The following is a 27,059-nucleotide window of genomic DNA, read 5'->3' as shown; positions in this document are numbered from 1 at the left end:
TCTTATTAGAAGTTTTAGCTGTCATACAAATAGATGTGGTAGCAGCAGTATTTGTACATCAATTTGAAGTTCATTGTTCACTATTTCTAGCATAGCCTGTATTTGACTGTTTTATCATTCTGTCAGGAAAATCAACTAACTAATTATTCAATATACAGAAAGAGTAAAGGTTTAAAATTGTGATGTCAGGCATGTTGTCTATATCTTTCAAACAGAATTTGGAAACTAAATACATGATATATTCCTTCTTTCTCGTGTAATTAAATCTGTACACACGTGAAAGATTTTTTGTTTAAATCCATAAAAAATTCAGCAATGTTTCAGGTATTTATGCTTTGACACTTTAATAATTATTATTTTAGGACAGCCTCTTGTATTGACTGTAAAGCAACTCAAATGAGTAAAACAGAAATGTGAGACAGTTGGGAGAAAGAGAGAGTAAAAATATTACAAGGGAGGGAAGAGGGGAAGAGATAAAAGAGGAAACAAATACAAATAAAAACATGAAAAACAGCATAAAAGAAAGAAAAAAGGGACAAAGAGACACATAATGTAAAGGGAGAGAGGCAGACAGAGAGAAAAGAGGGAAGACTAAATCAGAGCAGCTCGAGACAAAGCAGAGAGCACGAAATAAGACGAGAGATGAGGGGTGAAAAAAGAGATAAAAGTGCATGAAAGGAAATCGTTGCCACAGCTCAGAGCAGCACTGCGTATAACTGACAAGATGCAGTGATACTGCTGCTGTTTGAGTCTATAGCCCTCAGCACAAAAAAATTCACAATAACAGATAGTAGAGATAAGGTGTGGGGCAATGAGTAGGAATTCCCAGGAACACAAACAAGTGGTGATTACTATCAAAGAGCAGGTTTTATGTAGTTTGTGTAATATGGGGTTATTACGTTAAACAAGAATAAAATTAAGCCTCAAGCCAAATCAGTATTTAAAAAATATTGCAGGTGATCCATTCATAAGAAGTGTAAAAGTTTGTGACCAAGGGATTAAGGGTATTACTACCCTTTACAAACTGCTTATTTTGATGGTATAAGTATTTTTAAGAGAATGGTCCTATTTCATTTGTTAAAATGCTTTAAAATATGTTTCTGACATAGAATAAACCCGGGGTTTTTAATTCAGACATCAGGGCATTGTTTCTTCAAACCTGCGACGATTAGTTTACATTGCACAGTGGACATGTCAATCGCCTGAGAAAAATACAAGGAGAAGATCAGCTCATCAGCCCATAGACCCAGAAATTTAATACCTCTATTACTCTAAATGTGAACTGTGTTTGGAAAGGAAACTGTGAGCTTGCTTTGACTTGCCATTGCCTCCGGCTTGCACACAGCCATTGAGAACAATAACTGCATATCTTGATTTTTAACTTTCCTCTTTAATCCTTGCTATAGTTAAGAGTATTTTGGCTGATCATAAAACGATTGTGATTTTATTGCTGTTGGTGTTTTTGTGGAAACGTATGTTCAGTGATTCAGGCTGAAGCATACTGCACCTGCGCCAGAACAAGGAAGTAGTTTGGGGAAGCAAAGCATAAAACAATAGAGAATGACAGTTCTTGACATATCTTTTCATTAATATGGCTGAGTTTATCAATTTTGATTATCTAAGTTTCTCCAGTTGAAATTCTTTGATTCCGACTTGTAATGTCTTTTTTCCTTTAGGTGTGGAAGGACATAAACAAGGACAAGTTCTAAATTCTTTCAGAAAACTTTCAGAACTATTTGTTGATTGTAACACTTGACCTCAAATACAGAAAATGTATGGTTAGATTTGGAATACTCCTTTATCAGAATAATTCAAATAAATTCAGAATATTCTGTCCATTTTCTTGACATAGTAATATTATTTCCCCTAAATCATGTTTGTTTATTCTTGAGCAACATGTACTTAGATAAAGAAACAAAACGTTCCTTGTGAACCGCAGTCATGAACCATCACAACATGTTCTCACAGTTCAAGTTCAAGATCCGAATGCCAACATGGCTACTTACCCTGAGAATCTCTCTGCAGATGTAGGCGGTCCACTCCTCTTTCAGAGAATTGCCCTTGGTGTTCTTGATCAAGTCTGTCACTGAGCCAGCTCCACAGAACTCCATGACCAGCTACACACATACAAAGGTTGATTATTTGCTGTTCTGCACTAAGAAGCAATCTGGTATAGGATGGGTTCCAGTCAAGCCAGTAGTTCCCATATAGAGACTTACTGAGATACGCATGTATGCATGTTTATTAACAGTACTTTGTGGAAATCCTCTCCTCCATTTTAAGGATTAATTAACAACAAAGGTAAATTTCTCTTTTCGCCTTGTACATAGCCATATCATCAAAGTGCTAGATCCCAAACAATACATCAGCAAGCCATACTATGTGTCAATATGAAATCATTAGAGATATATCGGTACTGGAGTGTAAATGTAAACATTTGTAATTCACATTTTTTTTGGTGTGAATTTACTTCTACTGTAGTTTTAGTGTTTAAATTTCAATAGATTTTACTGCTCAAAATCAACTGGCTCTTACAGCTACCATTACGCTCATCTTTGAAAGTGGGGCTACAAGTAATGATTATTTTTTATTACCGATTAACATACCATTTAGTTTCTTGAGTGATTGATTGTTTGGTCTGTAAAACATCAGAAAGCAATGATAAATACCTGTGAATACCTGATTAGTAATGGCCAAACCCCTTTCGTCCAGAGTGTGCACGAGTATTCAGAAACGCAAAGACAAAAGAAGCACACTCATGTACGCATAAACACGAGGAGGAAAAAATGTAAAAACACACTAACGTAAAGCTCTTGCTAACTAACACTCAGGGAAAAAAGGCAACTGTTGAGTCAGGAGGAATTATGCAGGCAGTAGATCTGGCTGCTGAGTGTATATGCATATGTTTGTGTGTGTGTGCGTGTGCGTGTGTGTGTGCGTGTGCGTGTGTGCGTGTGTGTGTGTGTGTGTGTGTGTGTGTGTGTCCTATTGTTGTGTGATGAATGCTACAGGATCAGAGAAGAGAGAGCTCCCTTAGATCATGTTAACACATGATTTATAGCAGTAGCCAGCCAACCACACACTCATTCATACCCTTTATATCTTTCACACACACACACGTTAAGTATATATTTATTTTCCAGTGCACACAAACCTACTGTCACTGCGTGCCTGGACAAACTACACACTTGCTTCTTTCACATAAATGTAACAGTGAAAAATGGAGAGTCACTTCTTCCTGTTCTGCTCGGTGTTTTTTTCTAACAGACTACAGTTATCTTCTATTCCTGTCACATGCCATTTCATTCACACAAAAATACAAAACATGACAGACAAAAACAAGCAGAAACACACATAAGTAACGTCATACCCATAGCTGGTCATCTATGCCGGGAGGGTTTTTCTTGATGAAAGCTCCATAGTAGGTGGCGATGTTCCGATGGTGACTGTACTTCTTCAGCATGTTAATTTCTGCTTTAATCTCCTCTTCCTCGTCCTGACACACACGAGATGAGACAAATCAACAGGTATTAAAGCACAACCTCTATTTCTGACCCTTCAACTATCGTAATAAGATGGTGATACAGCGAAAGGAATCAATTTGTTGATGAATGTGCTTTGAATCTATTTCAATTCTGACAAATGTTCGATGCAAAGCACACAGCTGGGCTCTAAATTATCCACAATAACAGCATTACTTTTTTAATTACTTTCATTTTAAAGGGTTAGTGCCACAAACCCAAAAGCAGTTGTTTGAAACAAGTTGTTATGGTGGCAGTTGGTTACTTAAAAACGTAATTTCTTATTCATTATCCCCAATGTCGGGAAATTTTGCCTTGATTACTTCAATTTAGTGTGCATTGGTGAAGAAAACAAAAACACTTGTTTTAGTAAGCTGATTGTTTACATGTAATTTAGCAGCTCATTTAGTTAGCAATTATGTGTTTGGCCTTCATTTAATTTTGATCATTAATTAACGTAGCCATTCTTTTTTATTGTATTTAGGCAGATTTATTCACACAAAGTCCTTTATACACTGTTTCATTTCCGTGATCATTCGTTCTTCACTTTGGTCATTTTGTGATTTATTCATTTCCATACACCTTCCCGCATACGTTCATTTCCTTATTAATTCATTTATTCATCAGTTTCTTTGTTTCTTCATTCTTGCAGACCTTCATTGTTTTTCTGGCAGCTGAGAGCTGACAGAGAGGCGTAGGGTGAGAGAATTTCTAAATATAGCTGAGATTCCCTCCTGCTTTATAGACACACCTGAGACCACACTGCTGTCCTAATACCTCCAGCTAATATTACCATGGCAATAGGCCTGTCCTCATTTCCTCTCTGCCACATCACACACACACAGTCGCCAGCACTGACTCATCGCTCATAATTAGATGACATGGTCGACAGTGGTATAATCACTTGCGATGATTTACTGTGCATGGGTTATGTGCATGTGTGTGACTGAGCGCCAGAGTGTGTGCGTGTGTGTTTCTTACCCCGGTGACATCCATGACCTTGATGGCTGCCAGCTGCCCTGTTTTAACATGGCGACCCTGGTGAAAGGAGGATGGGAGAGGGACAGACAGAGAGACAGGGAGACAAAAAAGACAGAGCAAAGAGGAGGGCAGGAAAGAAGAGAGGAAAAATTTTACTATCCACAGTTTACAGTTTTTCTCAAAAAAACTCACCCCATCTGCACAGTTACACGAGGGTCCCCCAGCTGACAGCTCTTTTTAAAGACCAGCATCAGAAACTAAGTTATTAATGTTTTCTGATGCTGCTCAAAGTTTGTTTACACCATTAATGTTTTTAAGAGCAGGAATTTTTCATCTGAAAGTGGCTATAATCAATATTTTTCAGTAAACTTAAAAGTTGATATTTTGTCAGTGTTGTGTTTACAGACTGTTTCCACTGCTATCAGGTGGCTAAGAAAACCAGTTAAACAGTTCTTTCAGTTATGTACTATATGTGAATAAACTTCACGTGTGGTCAAAAATTATGGATTGCAGGCTTTAAGTAGTTCACATCTGAGGGCAAGAGGAATTATGGTGTCCCTGACAGTATCCAAGTCGAGGACATGACAGTACTCTCATCAGACTGCTAGGTCAAAAGGACACCCCAGTCTATCGCTGCAACATGACTTGTCGTTGTCCAATCAGTATAACTCTGAAAAATGAAGCGTGTTATTCAGGAAAAACACATTTGACTGTGTTTCAGATATCATACAAGAGATAGAAGAGAAACGTACAAGCAAACACAGGATTGCAAAACACAGTCATGTAATATTGAGGCTAGGCAGATGCCTGGGGGAGCCAGGAGGCGAGGAACCAGGAGACTGGAAGCTGAGGGGCAAATGGAAGGCCCAAGTGGTTTGTTTGCAACAGAGCATCTGTGGCTGTGATTAGCTAATGAAGCTAACAGGGCCAAAGACGCTAAAACCACTGACGGCTATTACTTCCACCTGTCTGGACTCAACTGATTAGCATGTTACAGTCTGAGCAGAACAGCTTAGCAGCAGTCGCACAAACAAACAAATACATACACACATACAGAGGCAAGGATACACACGCAAATACACAAACACACCAAACAAGGGCAGGACTGTTTTCCTGGTGGAATTGTTATAAACCAGATGGCATTAAGGGTCTGGCTCTAAAGCGCCTCCTGAGGGCTTTAATCGAAGGGGCGTTCTGATAATGAGCGTTACTGCCAAAACAGAATCGAGGAATAAGAAAAGAGTCAAGTTATGACTAGAACTAGGTGGTTTCATTGCCTTGCAGTTCATTTGCAGAAGTCATTTTACAGTAACAGGGTAGTCTCTACGCTCTGCTACTGGTTGTTATTCATTCTCAACGCTTCAAAATCTATTTTCATGTTGTTTTAACAGACTTACCCACTGACTCACCAAAACACACTTTACTTGATGAATAGCATGGGAGTTGTTGGAGGTTATTCAATATATACGGTTACTAACTGTGAAATAATGTAGGAAACCTAATAGCTCACTTTTTCCTTTACACTCCCCAATGAGGATCAAAAGTGATGTTTTTACTCATTAGATCCCCTGGTGTTTAGACTAGGGGTCAAATTCCAAATCAAAGGTGATTTGATAAATTAAAGAAAAAAAAAACCCAATACTACAAGTACACTTATCATTTTGTAAACAAACCGCTCCACTTGTTGACTATTCTTCAAAAGTTACAACAGTTTATTTTAATTTAAGTAGGAACAAGACTCTACATTTTTACATAGAGATAGGCCTTCCTATTTGGTAGGTTCCCCCAAGATGACTGGCAATACGTTAACATCAACTGAGGTCCCTGAATTAGGGGAATTTATATTCATGAGTTAAATTTCTCATTAAACGGCTCCTTTGGAATTAAAAAACTTTTAAACTCGCTGATTTATTACTAAAAAGAAAGTTAGGGTTTTAATATGATAATTCGATGTGTCACAATCCAGCACCGCACATTGAAACTAAGCATCACTGGATAGTTGAACACTGTGATCACTCTCTCTTTTTCTCTCTCACACACACACACACACACACACACACACACACACACACACACACACACACACACACACACACACACACACACACACACACAAACACACACACACACACACACACACAGAGTCCAGCTTCTGTGAGAGTAAAAGGGCTGGAAAGATTGAACAGGGATTTCTTATTAGGATCAGTCTGCCCCAATTCCACGAGCACAAGGACTTGCTTTGTTGGAGACCAACAAAGGAATTACAGCCACTTATCAAACCCAGACACACATACTTACACACACACGCGCAAAATACAAAATGATATCCCTTTTTTCCACTACTCACACAGACAGAAGAACTCTTGAAAACACCCACACATGTGCACGCAGAGACATGGAGAGTGAGGAAGCGAGAGAGAATGATTGAGGGAGTTTGAGAGTTACTAAGAGAGCAAGAGAGAGAATGTGTCAAATCGATATTGGACATGGAAATCATCAGAGCTGGATAAAGATTCATTACTCCGAGCAACCTGACAACCTCCCTCCCTCCATCTCTCTTTTCGTCCTGGACCACTAATATCATCCAGCCTTATTAAATGACCGAGTGTGAAAGGAGCAGCAGAAAGGAATTAGCACTCTGTCCATCTTCATTTCTCACTCTTTCTTTGCTCTCTCCCTTTTCTTTTCTTTAGAAATTCATAGATGGTGGAAAGAGGTGGCCTTTGGTGATATGAATGTCAACTAAAATATTATTTCAAAAGCAGTTAACAGGACACTGTGTTTAACAATAATGTCAAAACTATTCTGGATGAATAATGATTAGTGCTGAAACCATCAGTCAAATAACTGTTTCATCAACAATTTTATCAAGCTAAAATAACAAATACTTGCAGATTCCAGCTTCTCAAATGTGACGATTTGTTTTTCTTTCTCTGTTTTTTATCATTGCAAATTGAATTAATTTTGGTTTTGGACTGTTTTGGACAATTCCATGAACTTGTGAAGGGCATCACTTCTGTCCAACATTTTGCAGACTGAACTATTAATTAAATGTTGAAAGAGAAATATGCCGGAATCCAGAGTGTCTTATAGGGCGTGGAAATGAGAACTGTTTCTAATATCTGAAGCAAAACAAACATTATAAAATATAACATCATTAAACAAAGTAAATGCCCACAAACACAGCATCTAACAGAGTAAAAACTAGCAAGAGGTGGCTGTTTAGGTTGTTTTTCCAAGACTACAGTGACAGAAGAGAGGACCGTACGTTTGTAGCCAGGGGGCGGTTAGCTTAGCGTAAGATGGGGAAAGCAGCTATCCTTTGCTGTCTTCAAGGTTCAAAAATACTTCAAACAACAATAAGATATAATACGCTTTTAAAGGGAGTTACCTGTCGTTGGCCTGTTTTCCTGGCCAACGACAGGTTATCCGTCCCCCCAACACTTCTGTGGTTGCTTACAAACCTCATGGTGACAACAAGACTCCACAAGATCTCTGTTGTTAGATGTTGTTCATCAAGAAACAGTAGCATGTAGCCTCAGATAAATATATTATGTTATTAGATATTATTGTTTTTTACATTTCTGTTTGTTTACAGATTATAAAAAGGACATACACTATAACACTTCATTAATTAGTGAGCTTTGCAGTTGTTGGTAGCCATATTTTTTAACATCGGACAGACCCAGCTTGGTGCCAGACCTAGCTAGGTGTTTTGTCCTAGCCTCCAGTCTTTAGTCTAATCTAAGATAACCAGCTGCTGGCTCCAGCTCTTTTCTTAACACACAAACTTAGGGTGTCTATCTTCTCATCTAACTCTCTGCAGTAAGGGCATAAGCATATTTCCCAAAGTGTTGAACTATTCCCTTAAATAAAAATGAAAATAATTGTTAGCTTCAGCCCTGATATGGATAAATAATGGAAAAAGAAGATTTCACAAAGTATTTAAGTTATTCTGTAGTCCTTCCTTCTTCCTTCTCTCTTTGTGTCTTTCTCGTAGGGATGGCCCACACGCTCCCTGATCCATCTCATTCAGAACGAGCATCTTTGAGCCTCACAGGCTTGTTCATCCCTTCCTCCACTCATTCGTTGACTGCTTTGCCTCTCTGACCTAGATCTGCAGACTCTCACTCTCTCCCTCTGCCTCTCTCCCTCTTATCCCTTTGATTCTCTCTCACTATCTAACCCTCTTAACTTCTCCCAATCTCCTCTTTATGCCTTACATTATTTTCTCCCTTCCTACCTCTAAATGTCTCGCTTACTTTTCCTTCACCCTGTCTCTTGTATTCTTTGTGTCCCTTCTCTCTCATGCCTCACAGCTCAGACCAGTGGCCTGTGAAAAGTGGGTCCTACATGAACATGACTGAGCTGAACGCTAATGCCAGCGAAACAGCATTCCGCTTTGAGTTTGACAAGCAAATATGACACAAACCGTGGCCTTCGTACAACCCTTCCACTTTTCCTCTGCTAATGCATCTAGCGCCTTCTGTCAACCACAATTCACTGATGCGGGCCTGAGTGTCTCAGCAAATCAAAACAAACACCTATACCTTATGCTTCTACACACATATGCTTTCATCTAATGCTTCCTAATTGTCGTTATACTGAGCATGCTTCGCGTTAACTTCAATCACCACACAGACATTTCAAATGAGGTCTAGGAAATTATCTTCTCGTGTCCAATCCACCACATTTTCCCCGCTCTAATCCTGTAGTATTTTGACCAAATATGATAGCAAAATCTGTCTGTCACTCACACACACACCCACAAGGAGCTGTGATGCCGCCAGGCCAGGTGTGTTTGAGCGATAACAGACCAAATTGACTATATTTGCTCCGCTTGAATGGCCGTGCTGTGATGGAGACAGCAAACTGATACCAAACTGATCTCCAATCAGCCTTCAGGCGGCCACATCATGGAAGAGTCATTACTCGGCGTCATCCCTGCAGGTCAGTGTTTCTTAAACTGCTGTATGGGCTGGGAATTCAATTCAGTTTTTTCCTATGGTTCCACCCAACAAAATAAGAGTATGCTTTCATAAGCCAAGGTCATTTACGGTATAAATGTTTAATAATATCTGCTGTATATTTGTAATTTTAAATGACAATCCCATGTGTGCATATTGTGTTAATAGTTATTGTCTCATTAATAAACTAAAGGTAACAGATTATCAACTCCCCTCTCTCCCTTTGTTTAGCTGTTCATTTGTCCATGTATTGTGTGTGGTGTTTCAAACACTGATAATTACATTTTGAATAAATCGGGGGCAACGATGCTGTTTACTCTGTTTACAAGCCAAAACACAGAAGGTGGACACAACATCTCAAAAACCTCCAATTTAATGCAGTGAAACAAAAAAGCCGTGCAATAAATACGTTTTATCACTAAAATTTTCTAAGACTGTTATACAAGCACTTTTTCAGTTCTTAGGTACAAGCTAGAGCCGCAACAATTAATTGCTTACTAAAGTTGCTCGCAATTAATTTTCTGTCAATCGACTAATTGTTTCAGCGTCAGCACAAACACTAATGTGTTTTGCATACATTAACAGCATATCATTCTTGTATTTCAAATGTATTTCAACTTCTTTCTTGTGCAGCACCTAAAGAAGTATGAACAATAAACACCCTTATCCAGTCAAGACCCTTTTCAGCATCTTAAAATTCTTCAATTCTGATGCTGTTGTCTGTTGTTGAGTATGATCTTCCTCTAATTCAGACACTCAAAATGTCGTCTATACAAGTTCATATGGTAACCATAGGTCTGATAACACGGTGCTATCTCACCTCACATCTGATTTATTCCCTTCCATGTGCAGCATGAGGGAGATGTCAGACTGGCACAAAGTACACCTCCTGCAGTAATTATCATCAACACATAATTATGATTAATTGCACCTGCCAAGTGACAGTAAAAGGCCAGTGAAGCACTTGAAGTCCATGGAGAGAGGTACGCAGAGTACAGGGTATGATGTGTGAGTACGCATGTGTCTTGGGATGAAGAAGAGGAGGTTCTGTGTGTCAATGTTGAGGGGAGCAAACACACACACACACACACACACACACACACACACACACACACACACACACACACACACACACACACACACACACACACATACAACAAAGGCACACACACACATACACACACATACACACGCACACACACAAGCACTGCAGGCTGCAGAGTGAAGTGTCTCTTCATCATTCTCTTGCAGCCTCAGTTAGACGAGACCAACCTGCTAACCACTGCCTTAGTACAACCTGCAGGTGGATATCATGATACCCAGGGATTCTGTGTGTTTGTGTGTATGTGTGTGTGTGTGTGTGACATAGAAATGCTTCAACATAGTGTGTGTTTGGTTTGTTTGTGTGCGCGTCCATGCCCTTGCCAAGTCAATTACCCCCCCCCCCCCCGGACACATTTACTATGCAGGACACTTCCTGTCGTAGCCTAGCAACTGTCTTGGCTGGTCAGAGTACAGTGGGCACAAGCCTTAAACATACGCGTACACACACATAGAAAGAAGGAGAGGACAGGGAATAAGAGACTATTGTCCTGATATGGGAGAGTTGTTATTTAGAGAAAATTGGTGGGGTGAGGAGGGGAGGGAGGGAGAGGAGGAAAAAGTGATTGAGAAATGAGGGAGTGGATGAACAGAAGACAAGTTCACTGAGAGAGCTGAATTTCACAGCGCATCCGTCCTCAGTGTGTTCTCCCTGTGTGGCCAAGCTGCCAGGCAGAATAAACCATCCAAATTTTACCCTAAAGTGACTGATTTAATAATTGACCCTTACTTGATTTCTTTAACCTATAATTTGAACATTAACCAAAATTTAAACACCTATACCAGTGGTCCTGCATGTTTTAGCTCAATGAAACTACAAATCTCATTACTGGGGACCATTTTCAAAACCCTAGCATAATTAAGATATACATCCTACTTTCCAGGGTGCCATCGGTTTTGTACACTAAATGTACACTAAAGTAAACTTGATTTGTAGTTAATGAACTGACACTCATCAGACATTTTGCCAGATAGTGACCATAAAAGTAAGAAGTCAAGTTACTCTCCATACATTTTTCATCAATTTCCAAAGACTGTGCTATGTTGTGCAACCACGGTTCTAATCTGCATCAGTCTAGATGTCCCTTGCTTGCAAAGAATACCGCAGGACAAATGCGAAAGCATATGAATGTATACATACACACTCAATAAACTAGGAATGATCTGCCAGATTGTGTTGCCAACTCTTTGTAAAAAGGAAATGGGTCACACGGTAATCCTAATCTGTGCCATCATGATAATCCACACAAACACACACAGGCAAGAAGTGACTGAATGTCATCTAAGTGTGCTCTCCTGGCATTGGGACTGTTGGCATGGAAACGATATCACCGGGGAGAAGTGAGCTATGGGATGTGTCCCTGGGCTTCCACTCTATACATTTTCTTTCTGCTGACTCTCTCCCTGACAGGCAAGTCCTAGAGGGAGTTTGCCCACTGCTGTCACAAACACACTCACACACACACACACACACACACACACACACACACACCAAACTGTAGTTCAGCTGTGTTAGGGTTGAAGGATTTGAAAAAACCAGTGTTTTACCCTGGTATCAATACCCACTGGTCCTAGTCTGCAGTCTTACAATCCCAGCATGCTCAGAAGCAGGTGCTGGAGCTGCGATGCAGAATTAAGGCTACTTTCGGCTAACAAACGTTGCAAACACAGTTCTGCTCGTTGGAGCCCAAAGAAATGAGGGAGCAATGCTCCCAGACACACCTCACCGCAGTTCAAACACCTCCAATCTTTTTAGATTCAGACATGCTTACACACACCCACACCAACACACACAGACAAGTGCACGCCCACACATGCACACGCACATGCTATTGTTGAATCAGTGAGGCGGTAAATAAAAGTGACAAAGGCCTCCACTCCAATCTACTACTGCACTGCCCAGGAAATGTGGAGGCACCCCGAGGCTGCTCTCACACTTAGACACGAGAATGGAAGAGTGGAGAGAGACAGACTGCGACAGGAAGAGATTTTAAAGGAGAGAAGATGTAACGAGAGCCAGTGAAGATGAAGGAAACATATACAAGCGGAGAGTTTGTGGGAGAGGGAGGTTGTAAAGACAGAGAGGCAGAGGTGGTGAAAGAAGGAAAGAGGAAAGATGTGGGGAACAAAGATGAGAGCAATGATCTGTAGAATAGTCCAGAGGGTTTGCTATTGAGGGGTGAGGGCTGTTTGCAGTAAAAGAGAAGCTGAATTTTGCGACAGACAGCCAGCACATGTTGATTCGCCTCTGAATGAACTTCTGTTATCAACTAAAGCTTATTGAAAAAATAATCTATCAGCAATCTGAAATATAGCTGCTCATTAACACGCCTGCTCACAGTACTACAAGCTAATTAACAAGCCATTAGACACATAAATGTGCCATAAACAGACTAATCTGGGGTCAGGGATGGGATTTGGCACAGTGCTAAACAGTTACAAATGCAGGCACATAAAATGGTTTTAAGTCAGAGAAACTGAAGTCTGAGAACACAGGAAACACACAGAAAATGACGATGAAGAGACAGGGCAAAGCACAAAGCTGGGTAAGTCCATCATAATAATACAAGAAATATGATTTAAAATTATGTATATAAAAAGGATCTGTGGGCCTGTGTACACAGGCGTTTGTGTGTTTGCATGTGTGTATAAGGTCAGGAAAACAGTAAAAGGTTGTCCTCACAATACATCCTTTATGTGATGGAAAGAAATCAGCCCTAATAGGATAACCACTCACTCCAAAGCTAATTTATGCTAGGCATTTCAGGCTGGCCCACTCATATAAACACATGTATTGTACACTAATGTTGCTTTTTTAGCTTGGTGTTGTTGAAATGCATCTAAACAGCTGTTTGATCCCCTCTAAAGCTTTTAACATACTAGCTCATTCAGTCTCTAACTCATTTACAGGTTAACTCACTAATGCACTCTATTACTAATTCATTTAGTCAACCGCTGACCCACCCACTAACTCACCTATCTCTAATTTAAATTCAAATTCTAATATCTAAATGTCTTCAGAGTCACGGAGGAAGAGAGCAAGGGATCACTACAGAGGAGGAGGAGGAGGAGGAGGAGGAGAAGGGTTGCTGCGAAGAGGCAAAGCGGCAGGTTCAGCACATCGGCACCACGCTTCAGCGGCTCTGGAGGTCAAACCAACAGCCGAGCTGATTTACTATACAGACTGGAGGTGAGAGAGGGAAAGGCAGAGGTGAGAAAAAAACAGCTGAGCGAGGGCACAAGGAAGGACAGAAAAGACGAATAGAAGAAGTTGCTCAGGTGAAGGAGAGTAAGGATAGAAAACACAAATGAGGAGCTAAAGGCTGTGAAAAAACACATTAGTCGGAAAAAGGAGAGGACAGAGGGAATAAAGAATAATAGAGAGAGTCAGGGCTGGTATAGGTTATTGATTTAAGTATTGATGAGCTGTAATTCCCACTGTGGGAAAAAAAGCCTTGGCTAAATTGCACTTTACAGTGCACACTATCAATTAAAGAGTGGTGGATCTCACTGGAAAACATACAGTGAGAGAGAGAGAATGAGTATGAGAGACAGAGATTGCTATTGACATCAGGCATGGGTAATTGACCCTGGTCTGGCTGGCAGGAGTGAATTGTGGGTAAGTGGGGCGTGTGGCCTTGGGGAAGACAGAGAGTAGAGTATGGAGGCTAATGAACGCACTGCCAGATGTGAGCGTGTGTTCGCGCACATGTGCGTGTGTCTGTGTGTGTGTGTGTGTGTGTGTCTGTCACTGCATGTGGCTGGAATGAGCACATCAATTGTTCCCACGGCAACAAGCAACATCGACCTCAGTCACGGTTCACAGTTCATTCATCGGGACTCCAGAGATGGAAGTGTGTGTGTGTGTGTGTGTGTGTGTGCGCGAGTATGTATGTACGTCAGTGCAGTGTGTGTAACTAAACAACAAAAATACAGCAATAATAAGGGGCAATGACACAGTGTTAAACTGTAAACAACTGCATCAATGCCTGTACACCAGGGACATATTCTGTGTATGGCAACAGGCAAACACACAAACACATATCCACTCACTGTGGACACAGCTAAACATAAACCATGCCCGGGCCCTATAGCCCCCGAAAACAGCCCCAGCAGACCCCACCTTGAAAATTCACACACCATATATACATATGCAGAAGACATCAATTCTTCATTCTTCAGCATATAGTGTCAGCCCCTTATCATGCTAACTGCAATTTACTGATACAGTAAGCATGACTAGTCTGTACATTTTCCAGGGGAGGCTGGGAATGAGTAATGATCTCAGTACCACTGAGGTATTGTTGCCAGCTATGAGATTCAGAGACCCAAATTACAGTATTATGGGCACTTTCTATTGTGTTCCACCTTAACCACAGCCCATCTGTTTTTTTAATTTATCACCATATTTTATTTAAGAATTTACATAAACTTGTAATCTATTGATGGTGTAATATAATTTTACTATTTGGTCAAATCTGCTGACCACTTACAAACAAATACTAGACTGCCTAATATTAAACGCATTGATCAAATCAGAAAATCGTTAAACAACAGTTGTAATTATTCAAGTAATTTGAGAGGTAAAAAATGGCAAACATTTTTCTCTGTCCAGTGAAAAACATACATCTCCAGATTTGGTGATTGTACATTTTTTAGACAAATTGGAGGATTAATTCCTTCCTCTCTTGGCTGAAAAAAAAATTCTCACGCTGTTTCAGCTAAATAAACCATATAATACCAAGCCCAATGGATTGTTGGAAACCTGCATTGTCACAAAGGCAAAAACAGAACTTTTTTCCTAGCTCATGAAAATTTTATATTTTGGAGAAATATGGTTTTCTTAGAAAAAAAAAAAAGGCTGGTTCAAGCGTTTGAAATGTGAGATTTGTGCTTTCATTTGTTTTTATGACATTAAATCACATATCTTTGACATCTGGACTGTTGATTGGACAAAACAAGCAATTTCAAAACATCACCTTGGGCTCTAGGAACTTGTAATGGAGATTATTCACTACTTTCTACATCAGTAGTTATAGTTTATAGTAGTTTATAGACTTAACAATGAATACACATACCTGTAACCATTACTGGAAAATAATCAGTAGTCACAGCACAAGTTGCTATTTTAACAACAAGAGTAAGTGAGCAGATAAAATAAGAAGGGGATGTGACTGACCAAGATATTATAATAATGTATTTTTTCACCGACTGCACAAGTTGAGCTGTGAAAAGGCTTTGGTCTCACTGGTACTGGAAGCATTTATTTATTACTCGTATTGAGTGAGTTATGGAGGACTTCACAACTAAAATTTAAAGTAGTATGGTTTAAGTCAACCATTTTTGGTAAAAAAACAAACAAACAAAAAAACAGGATCTTAAACTGAAACCAGATAATATATAATGTACAGAGGAAGAAACACCATATTGAGTAAAGCTGACCACTGACTTGTCAACTTCTTATTTAAGTATAACTACTATCAAAGAGAAACGCACGGTATATTCTTGCATGCTTGATCTTCCTTCCTGCTGTGAAACACTAGCTGGTGGAGTTTAGAACATCAAACAAAGAGGAATAAATGAAGTCTAACTTCCATCCCTTTTCGGAGTCTCTGATGCCAGGCTTTCACACGTCACGCTGCTTCTCTGAAGTGTGTATGTGTGCGTGCGAGAGCAAATGTGTATGTGCGGTGGAAGGGCGGCTGTGGCAGGCACGCGGAGGGAAAAATCTCCCGAAGTCCTTTGCAGTGTGACTTCCAGCAGATAAGGAAGATAAAAAAAAATACAACTTTGAAGTTTTATTTGGTTCTTAAGAGAGCGGAAGAGGGACGAGGATGGGAGGTGGGTCGGGGTGGAAAACAGACAAGGACACTTCAGGTAAAAACAAAAAAGAGACATAGACATAGAGAGAGGGGAAGAGAGAGAGAGAGAAAGATACAGGTGTGATTGGTTAATGAGATGAGGCATGTCTTTGAGCCCTAATCCTAATCTACATCCCATCCGTTTACTTACATTCTGAGACCCCAGATTACCACGGTAACAAGATTATCAGCCAAGACGTGTAGTCGTAACGGCACACTCCTCCGTTGCGGGGTGTGTGGTCTCATCTGTTCATCAGTTTTAAAGATAACAGAAACTCAAGGTAAGAAGACCTGGAGACACACAGCTTCACTCCTGCCTACATGGAACAAACATACAGAGTAACATAACGCCATGTCACCACATACACGCTCCCTCAAACCCTTGCTCGCACACACTGGGTTTATACACAGACACCGAGTGCAGTAAGTGGAAAACCACACAGTTGCTCTTTGTCCAGAGTCGCTGTCACAGTGGGTGAGCATATAAAAGCCCATACAGCCCAGGTCCCCTTCACTTTTGCTCTACCGTGTGTGCATGAGTGTGTGTGTGTGTGTGTGTGTGTGTGTGTGTGTGTGTGTGTGTGTGTGTGTTTCAGAGTGGCTGGTGAATATTTTAGGAGTGTATGGAGCACTTGGCCTAAGGAGGAGCCAAGTGGAAGTGTTCTGTCATCAGAGAGAAAAAGATTGGTCGCCTTCTTTCCTCTTCTTTCGTCTGCTTCTTCGCTGCATGGAGACAGCAGAGTCATGGAGAGAAGTATGTAAAAACAGCTCACACACACACACACACACACACACACACACACACACACACACACACACACACACACACACACACACACACACACACACATTCACAAACCCACACAAACACCGGAAATGTTTTGTTGCTGCCAAAGCCGAGGAGTCAGTCGATGAGACGATGGGCTGACTGTGTCATTGTTCACTTGTGTGTGCATGTGTATTTGTGTGTCGGTGCTGCGTTTGTGTTCTTATGACCAAGATATGATTAGTTGCCCTCTCAACTTGTCCTTGCATCCATCAAGGAGAAAAATGACTTCTCCCGCCAGAATGACGAGGAGCCGTGTAATCAATTAGTCAATCAATAAGTCTGTCAGTCAATAAGTCATCATGTAAGTCAGTCAGTGAGTGTTCCGGCCAGTGGCTGGACACCAGTGGTCCTCGTTCCCGCCCCGCCACGGCACCGTGTGAGGTAATGAGTGCTTCCTCAATTTGGAGAACTGCAATTCCCATAACCCTCCATCAAATATTCACAGGCATCAGAAAGAAAGAGAGAAGGGGGAGATGGCAGAGAAACAGAAGCATGATAAAATAAAATAAAAAATGAGAGGGGGCAGGGGAAGGAGGGAGGGCTGGAGAGATTAGAGGAGAGAGACACGGCCAAACAAAGGGAGGAAATACCGATGAGGGAGCGATGGACAGGCAGATGATGACAAAGAGAGTGACAACGGTTGGAGAGAGAGAAAGGGAGAGAGAGCTAAAGGAGGAAACAGAGAGATAGAGTGGAAGATGGAGAGGGAGGAAAGTGGAGAGAGAATGTGTTTAATTATTCAGCATTACCCGTGTTCTCTATTTATGGCCCTTTTAGAGCAGCCAGTAGAAACTATATATACACATACTGTAGGCACATGCTGCTCCCTTAAGTACAGTTCACCGGGGAAGTTTCAACCCAAAAAGTAGGGAAAACAAGAAGAAAAACATGATTACGTATTGATAAGTGAAAGACAGAAGGATGGGATGAATAAGTGAGTGGGATGAATAGACAGAGGAGGAAAAACAAGGAGAGAGAAACGTCATGGAGATGTAAGATGAGAAAGGGAGACAGAGGCAGAAGTCAAGCTAAAATTATCTTTTCACTGCGGCGACTCGTCTATCACTGTTGTTGGCCAAACTATTTTTTGCTAACAGGGAAACTGCAACAAAAAACAACAACCTGGAACAACTTTTCAAGACAGTTTTTAATTGAGAAGAGATGTTAGGTGCACGTGCAAAGGAAAAAGAGAGAGATGGAGAAAGAGGAGAGAGCAATGAGGGGCAGATCTGTATCATTTAACTAGATGGGGTAGTGGAATTGTTGATAAACCTGTTATCTCGTGCTCCCAGACACACAGAACTGCAGCTACGTGGCACATTACTGGCCCTCTATCACCAATAACATAAAACACTGTGCTGACCACACACACATATATACACACACAAAAGGATGCATGCATGGGTACACATAGTCCTTCATATCTCTAGCTTCATTACAAATAGCAAACTGAGTACAAACTATTACAGCAGAATGCAGTGGACAAAGTATCTGATCAAAGAAAAGGTAAAAAATAACTTTTTTGCCAATACTGTCCCTTGTCTTGTGATGGTTTCATATTTCTGTTAAATGAAAATTTAAATCTAAAAAATGTTATCTGCTCAGGAAATTGTTTTTTTGCTTTTAAATAATGCATGTTTCACTTTATTCAACAACCTTATTAAAGTTTTAAGAAGCCCAAAGGTAGCCTAAATTTGTCTGTCTACAGAAATTATTATTTTATAATTTCAGCGAAATGAAAAACAAAAGCAGTTAAGACAATTTTATCGAAAAATATCAATATGTACCGTTAATCTGCTTATATCTCCCAATCACTTTCAACAAGGAACAAAACAGTTTGTTTAGGTTATGTATATTCTATATGAGTTGTCTGGTAATTCTCAGTTTTCTGAAACTGCTGCAACAAACACTGAAAGAGAAAATGTCAGGACAGAACTTGTTAACTTGCAGTCTTTGATTACAGAAACATCTGAGCAAAACTGGCCCCTGGCCACTGAGCAAATTGAATTTGTTTTTGGAATCAAAAACAGGAGTAAAATCATGTTTATAGCCTTCCCAACTCTAACCTTTATTTCTGAGCAAAAATTCAGACTCCACCTGTGTTCACTCCAAAGCACACTGACAAGGATTCATTGATTCAGACTGGGGATACTTCATCCAAAGACATATACACTATGTTATTCTTATGTGTTACTTTTACAAGTGTGTAAAAATGGTTTAGAGAAAGCCGGAGCAATTCCAGTTCACTAATACCCACCAGGCTGAAGGTCAATTTATCATCTGAGTGACTCAGAGATTCACCTGCTCACAAGAAGTTGATCCTCTTCAGGCGGCTTGCCTAGGTGGGGGACCTCAATCGCATGAGGAATTTAAAATAGATGGCATTTTTGCTCAAGTGACTCTGCTCCTTATCTGTATGTATGAGTCCAATCTTTTTCCAGTTTACATCTCTATCTTCTATATTACCTTCTTGATTAAACTTTTGTTCTACAGAATAAAATGTCAGAAAATAGTGAAAAATACCTATCACAAGTTCCTATAGTTCAAGGTCACATCTTCAAATTGCTTGTTTTGACCAATAAACAGTGCAAAACCCAAAGATATTTGGTTTTTCCTGTCACATTTGACAAAGAAAAGCAGCATATCTTCACAATCGAAAGGCTGGTGCTTGGCAATGTTTAGCATTTTTCCTTTCCTTCCTATATTAAATTATCAAGATAGTTGCGGCTTAATTGAATTTTCTGTCAGTTGTTTCAGCTCTACTGTTCTATTTTGTAGTTTACACCTATGGAGTTTTAAATGTGTAATGGATTTTTTTAAAGCTTTGTTAGCTTGAAAAAAAATCTATTGCAGGTTCATTGTATTTAGCACCAAAAGGAAACTTTAAGAACAAATGTTCAAACGCTAGAAAATAAAACCAAAATGTCATTATTTGGGCCATCAACCAACAGTAGTAATAGAATAAACTTCAGTATGGTCTCCATTTAGTCTACACTGTGCGAGACCCAATCACAAACCTTTGTGGATGAACTGCATGGGCTCCTGACCCAACAGGCCAGTGCTGTTGCCATAGGCATTCTGTGGCTCAGTAATGTATAGGAACAGAGCGACTGAATGTCAGCCAATAAATGAGCCGTGACTTTCACCAAGACGGCAGAGTCAGCAATAAATGGATAAACATAACTCTCCTGTTCTCCGTTCCTTTTGTATTTCTTCCTGCCTTCTGTCGCACACACACACACACACACACACACACACACACACGCGTGCACATACACTCACACACACACGCTAGGATGTCAGATTTTTTTCTAGAAGGGTAGACGCATGTCCCACCTCTGCCTGACCTGTCGTTTGGTCCAATCAGCTGTAAGAACAGCCCATCTCCATCATCATCTGACCTTGACTCTCTGCTCCATTAGACACACCGTCATCACACTCACAAAATACCTGCACTCTACAAGGGCCTTCACGTGTCCCTACCGTCACATATTTTAACAAACATATGTTTATCCAAGATAGAAGTAATTAAACAAAGTGCCACATCCTGCAGAGTGGCAGGATGAAGCAGCAGAATCAGGAAAAGGAAGCGAGGACCAGAGCGTGGCGGGCCATCATGGAGGGAAGAGGAAGTTCAGACAGTGACATGGATGGAGAGATAGTGCTTAAATAACAGCAACACCCAGCTGGTTCAGCTGACAGTAAAAACCTCAACCCACAGAGATGTCACAACGTCAGAACAAGCATAAGCACTTCCTGTGTCGTAGAGAAAAACTTCCCTTTCAAATACCTCATCTTAGAGGGGCAACTAAAAAACCCTTGCAGAGGTATAAAAAGGAATGTAAATACAGTATAGAGAGAGAGAGAAAAGAAGAAAAAGGGGTAAGGGAATTCTCCTAAAAGCACTTTAATGTGCCCCGGATTCTGCTTGTTCTCCCTGAATTTAAATCTCTTTTACATTCGCTCCATTGGTCTCAAGCTTGTGCACTGCTTTTATCTCCTGTCCCCTCTTTTTCCTTCAGTCACAGTGCACATTTCTATTCTTTATTCCATACAGGCTTCTTGGAGAGAACTACCAAGTGCCGATAAGATAGATGAGCGTGCTATCAGAAAGACAGATTAATGCGTATCAAAGTCTGTTTATGCAAGTGTATATTCTTACCTTGTACACCTGCCCGTAGGTGCCATTTCCCACCAGCTCAACCAGCTCAAAGATGCCAGCAGGGTCCTGGAAAGACAAAGGACACATAGTGGGATTATTAGCATCAATACGACTAGCATTCATTAACACAAAATAATGTTTTAAAAAATGATAGAGATATCTAGTGTAACAAGGTACAGTGTATGTTCATTCAGATTTAGGCAATATTCACATGTATGACAAAGCATGACATTTTTTAGCCATGCTGGCAGCATGGTTGTCAGGAGGTTATGTTGGTCAGTCCACTTTGGGTCCTGACTTCAAACACTATTGGATGGACTGCCAAGAAATTTTGCACAGGAATTCATGTCCCCCTCGGGATTAACTGTAATAATTTTGGCCATCCCCTGACTTTTCCCCTAGTTCCACCGGGAGGCTGATATTTTTGGTTTTAGTGAAATTTCCAACAACTACTGGAAGGACTGTCATCGCAGTTTGTACAGAAACGAATGTCCAACTCAGGATGAATGTAATAACTTGGGTGACTTTTCATCTAGCGTCATTATCAGGTAAAAATTTCCACTCGTCCAATACTTTGCTTTATGACACCTGCCTAATTAAATACATTCCCATCAGCCTCAGTCTCAGTTAAACTTTGTGTTTAGTGCTGGCATGCTAACACACTTAAATAAATTGATAAACATTATACCTGCTAAATATCAGCATGGTAACAATGTCCCTATGAGCAAGTTAGCATGCTGACATTATCATCTTCATTCAAAGCACCGCTTTGCCCAGCAGCCTCACAGTCTCGCTAGCGTAGCTGCAGACTCTTTGACTAAATATGCATAATACAACAGTAAACACAAGCATTTTTAACAGAGGTAGGAGTTGAACTTCTAACCCAGGCAGTGCTGGTGTCTTGCTCTACCAACTGAGCTCTCTGAGTGTTGAAATATTGGTCTGAAATGCAGTACTGGATTGTTTTAGGCTTGTGTCCAGACTAGCTAATAATTTAAGCCCACAGTCGCTAGGTTGCCAACACAGAACTCAACGCATCTCTGACAAGGAGCAGCTCGAACCAAGTATAAAACCCACTGACCCCTGTGCACACACAAACAGACAGACAGACACACACACATGCACCTCCCCCTTCCTCTCTGCTGTGTGTTGCTGCAACAATAGCTGGTATTCAACCTCTCTTTCCTTCTCTCTCCCTTTCACACTCTCTCTGCTCCACCAGCTTCTGTTATCCAACGAGCCGAAGTCCATCTATGTCCATCTCACTCTTTTATCTCCGCATTCCCTCTTTCTCTCCTTCATTCCTGACGGAGTCCAGGACAAGTACTTTTTTCTAACGCTCCTCTCATTCCAACAGAGTCCAAGAAACACTGAGGCCCTTGTACCAGCCTCTGTTATGTCTACTTTCTCCTTGTGAATCCGTGCCATTATAAAGTTTTGTTTATGTTACATACCATCATTTGTTTTGTTTCGGTATAAACTCTCTTCAATTTTTTAACTCATTCTTTCCACCAGAGGTTTCTGTAGCTAGTCTTGGGCCCTTGTTGACTTAAGAAATTAATCTCCACAATGTCTGTTAATGTGTATTATCAGGCAATCCTACATTTTAACTATCTAATAATACATCAAGTGGGTGTTGTAGGGTGATATGGCTCCTATGCATTGAATTCTCACAATACACTGCTTGTAATGTGGATTGCCTTGAATTTACAGCCAATAGACCCAATAGGGGTCAGCTCAAAATATAACAATATCCACTGTAATTTTTCCATCCTTTTTTCCTTTATCCTTTTTGAAAATGGCTCTACACTATCATCTAGGGACAAGCCAACGAAGACGTTTAAAAAGGAGATCTTCTACAGGGGGAAAAGCTACAGGCTGATTTCGTTGCTGATTCGCCAAAATAAACTGCACTATTGTGTAGATCTAAACTGGGACTCAGGCAAAGCTGGAGAACAGATGATATTACATGATATGCACTTTTCACAGACAATTCCCCTCTCAATAAAGCATCATTTTATTTCCGCTCTGAAAGGCCACACATGCACCCTATTTCCATCCCTGTCTCACTCCTCTAACCTCATCACTCTCCTGCCTCTTTTCATTCACAGCCTGTCCTCTTTTTTTTTTTTTATCAGTCTGTTTGTTGCTTTCTCTTTGTCTTTCATGCCACATCTGTGCATTTTTTCAACTAGACCTTCAGCTAACTTTCCTGGCACAACATGCAGATCTATGTGTGCTGCCACAGTACATAGAGAAGGAAATGACACAGGATCGTGGCCAAAGTGAAAAAACATTACATGTGCATTTTGGACGCTAGAGTAAAATACAATGTACATAGCTCAAGGTGTTTGGATGTGTATATTTTAACACTGTATCTTTTTGTCTTTCTTCTGTTTTTCTCTTTTTATCCCTCCCCCTCTTTCCCCAGTTTCTCTCTCCATCCCTCTCTCCCCTTCCTGTCTCTATATGTTTGTTTCTGCGGGTCTCAGTAGACCTGTCAACCTGTCAGCTGTTTCTGAAGACAGGGCCTTGTGCTTTTCTTGCACTCTCCTTACTTTTCCTGCTGCTTTCTCTGTTGTGTGCTGTAGACACAGACACACACACACACACACACGCACTTTCCCTCACATGCAAACACAAACACACACACACAAACGGCGACAAACTCACTCTCTCACACTGTCTCAAGTACATCCCCCCGCTGTCTCGCTCTCCCTCACTCTCATAAGCACACACACATACTATGCCAAAAGTACACTCCTACACAAGGGCTAGTGTTCAAATGTTCTAACGAGTATGAGTGGGCAAGAAATGAAGAGTGTGTCTCTAACTAAATGCGTGTGTATTTGCAAAGGAGAGAGTCAAAGAGAGACTTCAAGCCTCTTTCAAGGGTGCAGACAACAGCATTCTGCGAGCAGTATAAATGTTGGCCTTGCTGTAAGGCCTTCATCTTATGCAGGTAGAGTTGTCCTCACCACACTTTCTTTTTCTCTCTCAAAGTGTGTGTATGTGTGTGTGTGTGTGTGTGTGTGTGTGTGTGTGTGTGTGTGTGTGTGTGTTTGGCAGCTGTGTTAAACTTCTCACAGGAACTCCCGAGACATATCTAAGGACGTGCTCTCTTCATCTTTCTGCTTTTACTCAACAGAAGCATTCAGATGATAAAAGAATCCACGCACACACACACACACACACACACACACACAAAAGCGCATGCTGTAACTGCATATGCATATAGGAACCGGGAGCACTGAAAGACACATAATGTAGGCATGCATGTGGAGCTTCCTTTCCTCCACGCACGGCATACAGAATGAGTGCTGTGGCTAGAGAAACAGGGCGTTTTTGCTGCTCTAGTTCATCCATGTCCTCAGGCTCGATGATAAAAATATAGCACGATATCATTCATATTTTATAGGCTACTTGCAGAATGAGGTCTCAGCATGCACCAGGCTTTGTCAGTGCATCTGCATGTGTGTTCACGTCTGTGGGTCCGTGGTTTAGAATTCCCTATGACTGGAGCAATTTTGTCCCCTTCCCCTTTTCTCATTTTGTGTTTGTGCTGAGTGTTTGCCGGAGTCACATGACTGCCACATGACCTCAGTGGTGGCCAATGAATCAGAGTGCGTGTGTGCATGACTCTGCTGGATCAAAGTTACACATTAAAATTAGCTCCCAAAACAACGTCAAAAGTGCTGAGACAAGTCGGAATGAGGATCAGCCAATGGAGACATGATGAACAACAGTGACACATAATTTCTCCAAAATGTCAACTTTTGAAAACAGGTTTACTTTAACCTCAATGACGGTGAAGATTTTTTTATCGTATCCATCAGCCTTTGAAATTGCATCATTGCAGACCAGACGTCTGAAAATTATCCAAACCCACAAAGTAACATGACTTCCTTCCATTTCTATGAGAACCTTTTTCTAAAGAAAAGTTTTAATTTCAAGGATTTCACATAACAACAGTGACGACATGCCCATCCTAAGAGCTGTTAAGATAGGACACGGTTTGCCAAACCTCACTCACCACTTATCTAGAAGTGTGAGGAAGAACAATTGGGGGTGGCAAAATTAGGATGAATTAGGATCAACTTCGGGCACAAGGAAGGACACTGAGATAGATGGAGCACTGGATCCACTCTTTTCTCCAAACAGGGGAACTTGGCCCATGTGTAGCACAGGCCATTAGAAATAATGGGTTTTAGAGTGCAGGGCTGGAGTTCTTGTGAAAGCCACTTTAAAACATGTGTGAGGACTTTCACCGACTGCATTCATTCTTTCAATCCTCCACCTAACCTTAATCCTCTCCACTGCATTCCTAACCTTAACTCTAACCTAACCAACAGCTAATCCAAGTTCTAACATTAACCCTCAAACCAGAACAAACACCTTTCATTAAAATCTCAGGTAATCAGATCATGGCTAAAGATACAGGTGTGAAAACGTTTAATCGGATTAGCGAAACCACATTCAAAGGCAATACAGAATGCAACTGACTAAAATGCATTAGCATTTCCTTACCACAGTCTATGAAAACATTTGTGGGTCAACAACGTAATTGCATACAGCATACTGTGGATAGCTATTTCACTTATCTTACTTATCTAACGTTGTGGGTCAATTTGAACTATTTAAGCTTTGCGTTAGGTAAAAACAGAAATTTCATTTCATGAAATTAAATGACTTTTCCTCATTAAGGCTCATGATCATGCATGTAACGTGACAAAGACTGACAGATTCCTCAGCTGCAGCTAATATATATAATATATCCCTCATGCCTTAATAAAAGGCCTCTAACTTAAATCAGAGTGCCTTGAAGTTATCTGAACTGACAACTAAAGAACTTACTTGCTGATTGAGGAAGCTTGGCAATTAATGCTAATTATTTAGCTACTGTCACTTGCCAAATGCTGAAGAACCCTCGAGACTATCTGCCATTTTTTTAGGAACCAGTGTAGCTCTCTATTTTTTGTTTACTTAATTATCTCTGGCTGACACTCAACTTTCTGATTCATTGTGAGCACTTTAAGTCATACCAGGAACACATACTGATATCTGTACTGAGTGTATTACATTTTTCCAGATAACACTTCAATAGTAAGAGCTTTGACTGAAGAACGAATACTTGACTGAGCAAACAAACCACACCTGTTTCACAATGAATGGATTCGTATCTAAACCATTTTTGGTTTTTACTTTTACATCAGGTCTAAATTTCTGTAAATATGTTTTGTTTTTTTTCAGACTCCCATGTCAGCCATGACAAATTTAATTATGAAAACAACAAAAATGCTACTGAAGGTAAAGAGAAAACAGCAGGACACTTGAGAACTGGCTGTAAACTGCAGATCAAATGGAGGTTTTATTAACAAAAATATGAAATTTATTTGCCACAGAGGCCTGAGCATGAGATGTCTACGTGTTCTGGTTTCTCTCATCAGTTTAAGACCAAACATTTCCGCCTACCTCTGTCACTCGCACTTTAACAATATCAACACGAGGATTAGGAGGAAATAAAATGTAAGACAGATAGAGAGAAGGTGTTTGTGTCACCACATTCCTCAAAATAAATAACACCAGCAGTGCAATAAGTGAATATTAGACTTCCACTACAACAATAATAAATCAGCA

At 40.5% G+C, this 27,059-nt stretch overlaps 1 protein-coding gene across 1 annotated transcript in view; it reads right to left on the bottom strand.

The window, feature by feature from the left end:
- The window catches only part of tnika (TRAF2 and NCK interacting kinase a), a 61,152-nt gene that overhangs the window by 27,839 nt on the left and 6,254 nt on the right, over positions 1-27,059 (bottom strand). Inside the window, exons 2-5 of the mRNA XM_040136728.1 lie at positions 21,423-21,488; positions 4,503-4,559; positions 3,371-3,496; positions 2,007-2,117 (exon numbers count right to left, since the gene is read on the bottom strand). Of these exons, the coding sequence (XP_039992662.1) occupies positions 2,007-2,117; positions 3,371-3,496; positions 4,503-4,559; positions 21,423-21,488 (360 nt within the window). The remainder of the gene's footprint in view (positions 1-2,006; positions 2,118-3,370; positions 3,497-4,502; positions 4,560-21,422; positions 21,489-27,059) is intronic.

The sequence above is a fragment of the Xiphias gladius genome, chromosome 10 (assembly GCF_016859285.1).
Source record: "Xiphias gladius isolate SHS-SW01 ecotype Sanya breed wild chromosome 10, ASM1685928v1, whole genome shotgun sequence".
Classification (NCBI taxonomy): domain Eukaryota; kingdom Metazoa; phylum Chordata; class Actinopteri; order Istiophoriformes; family Xiphiidae; genus Xiphias; species Xiphias gladius.
The sequence above is the reverse complement of the archived record's forward strand: the minus strand, read 5'-3'. Positions and strand labels throughout refer to the sequence as shown.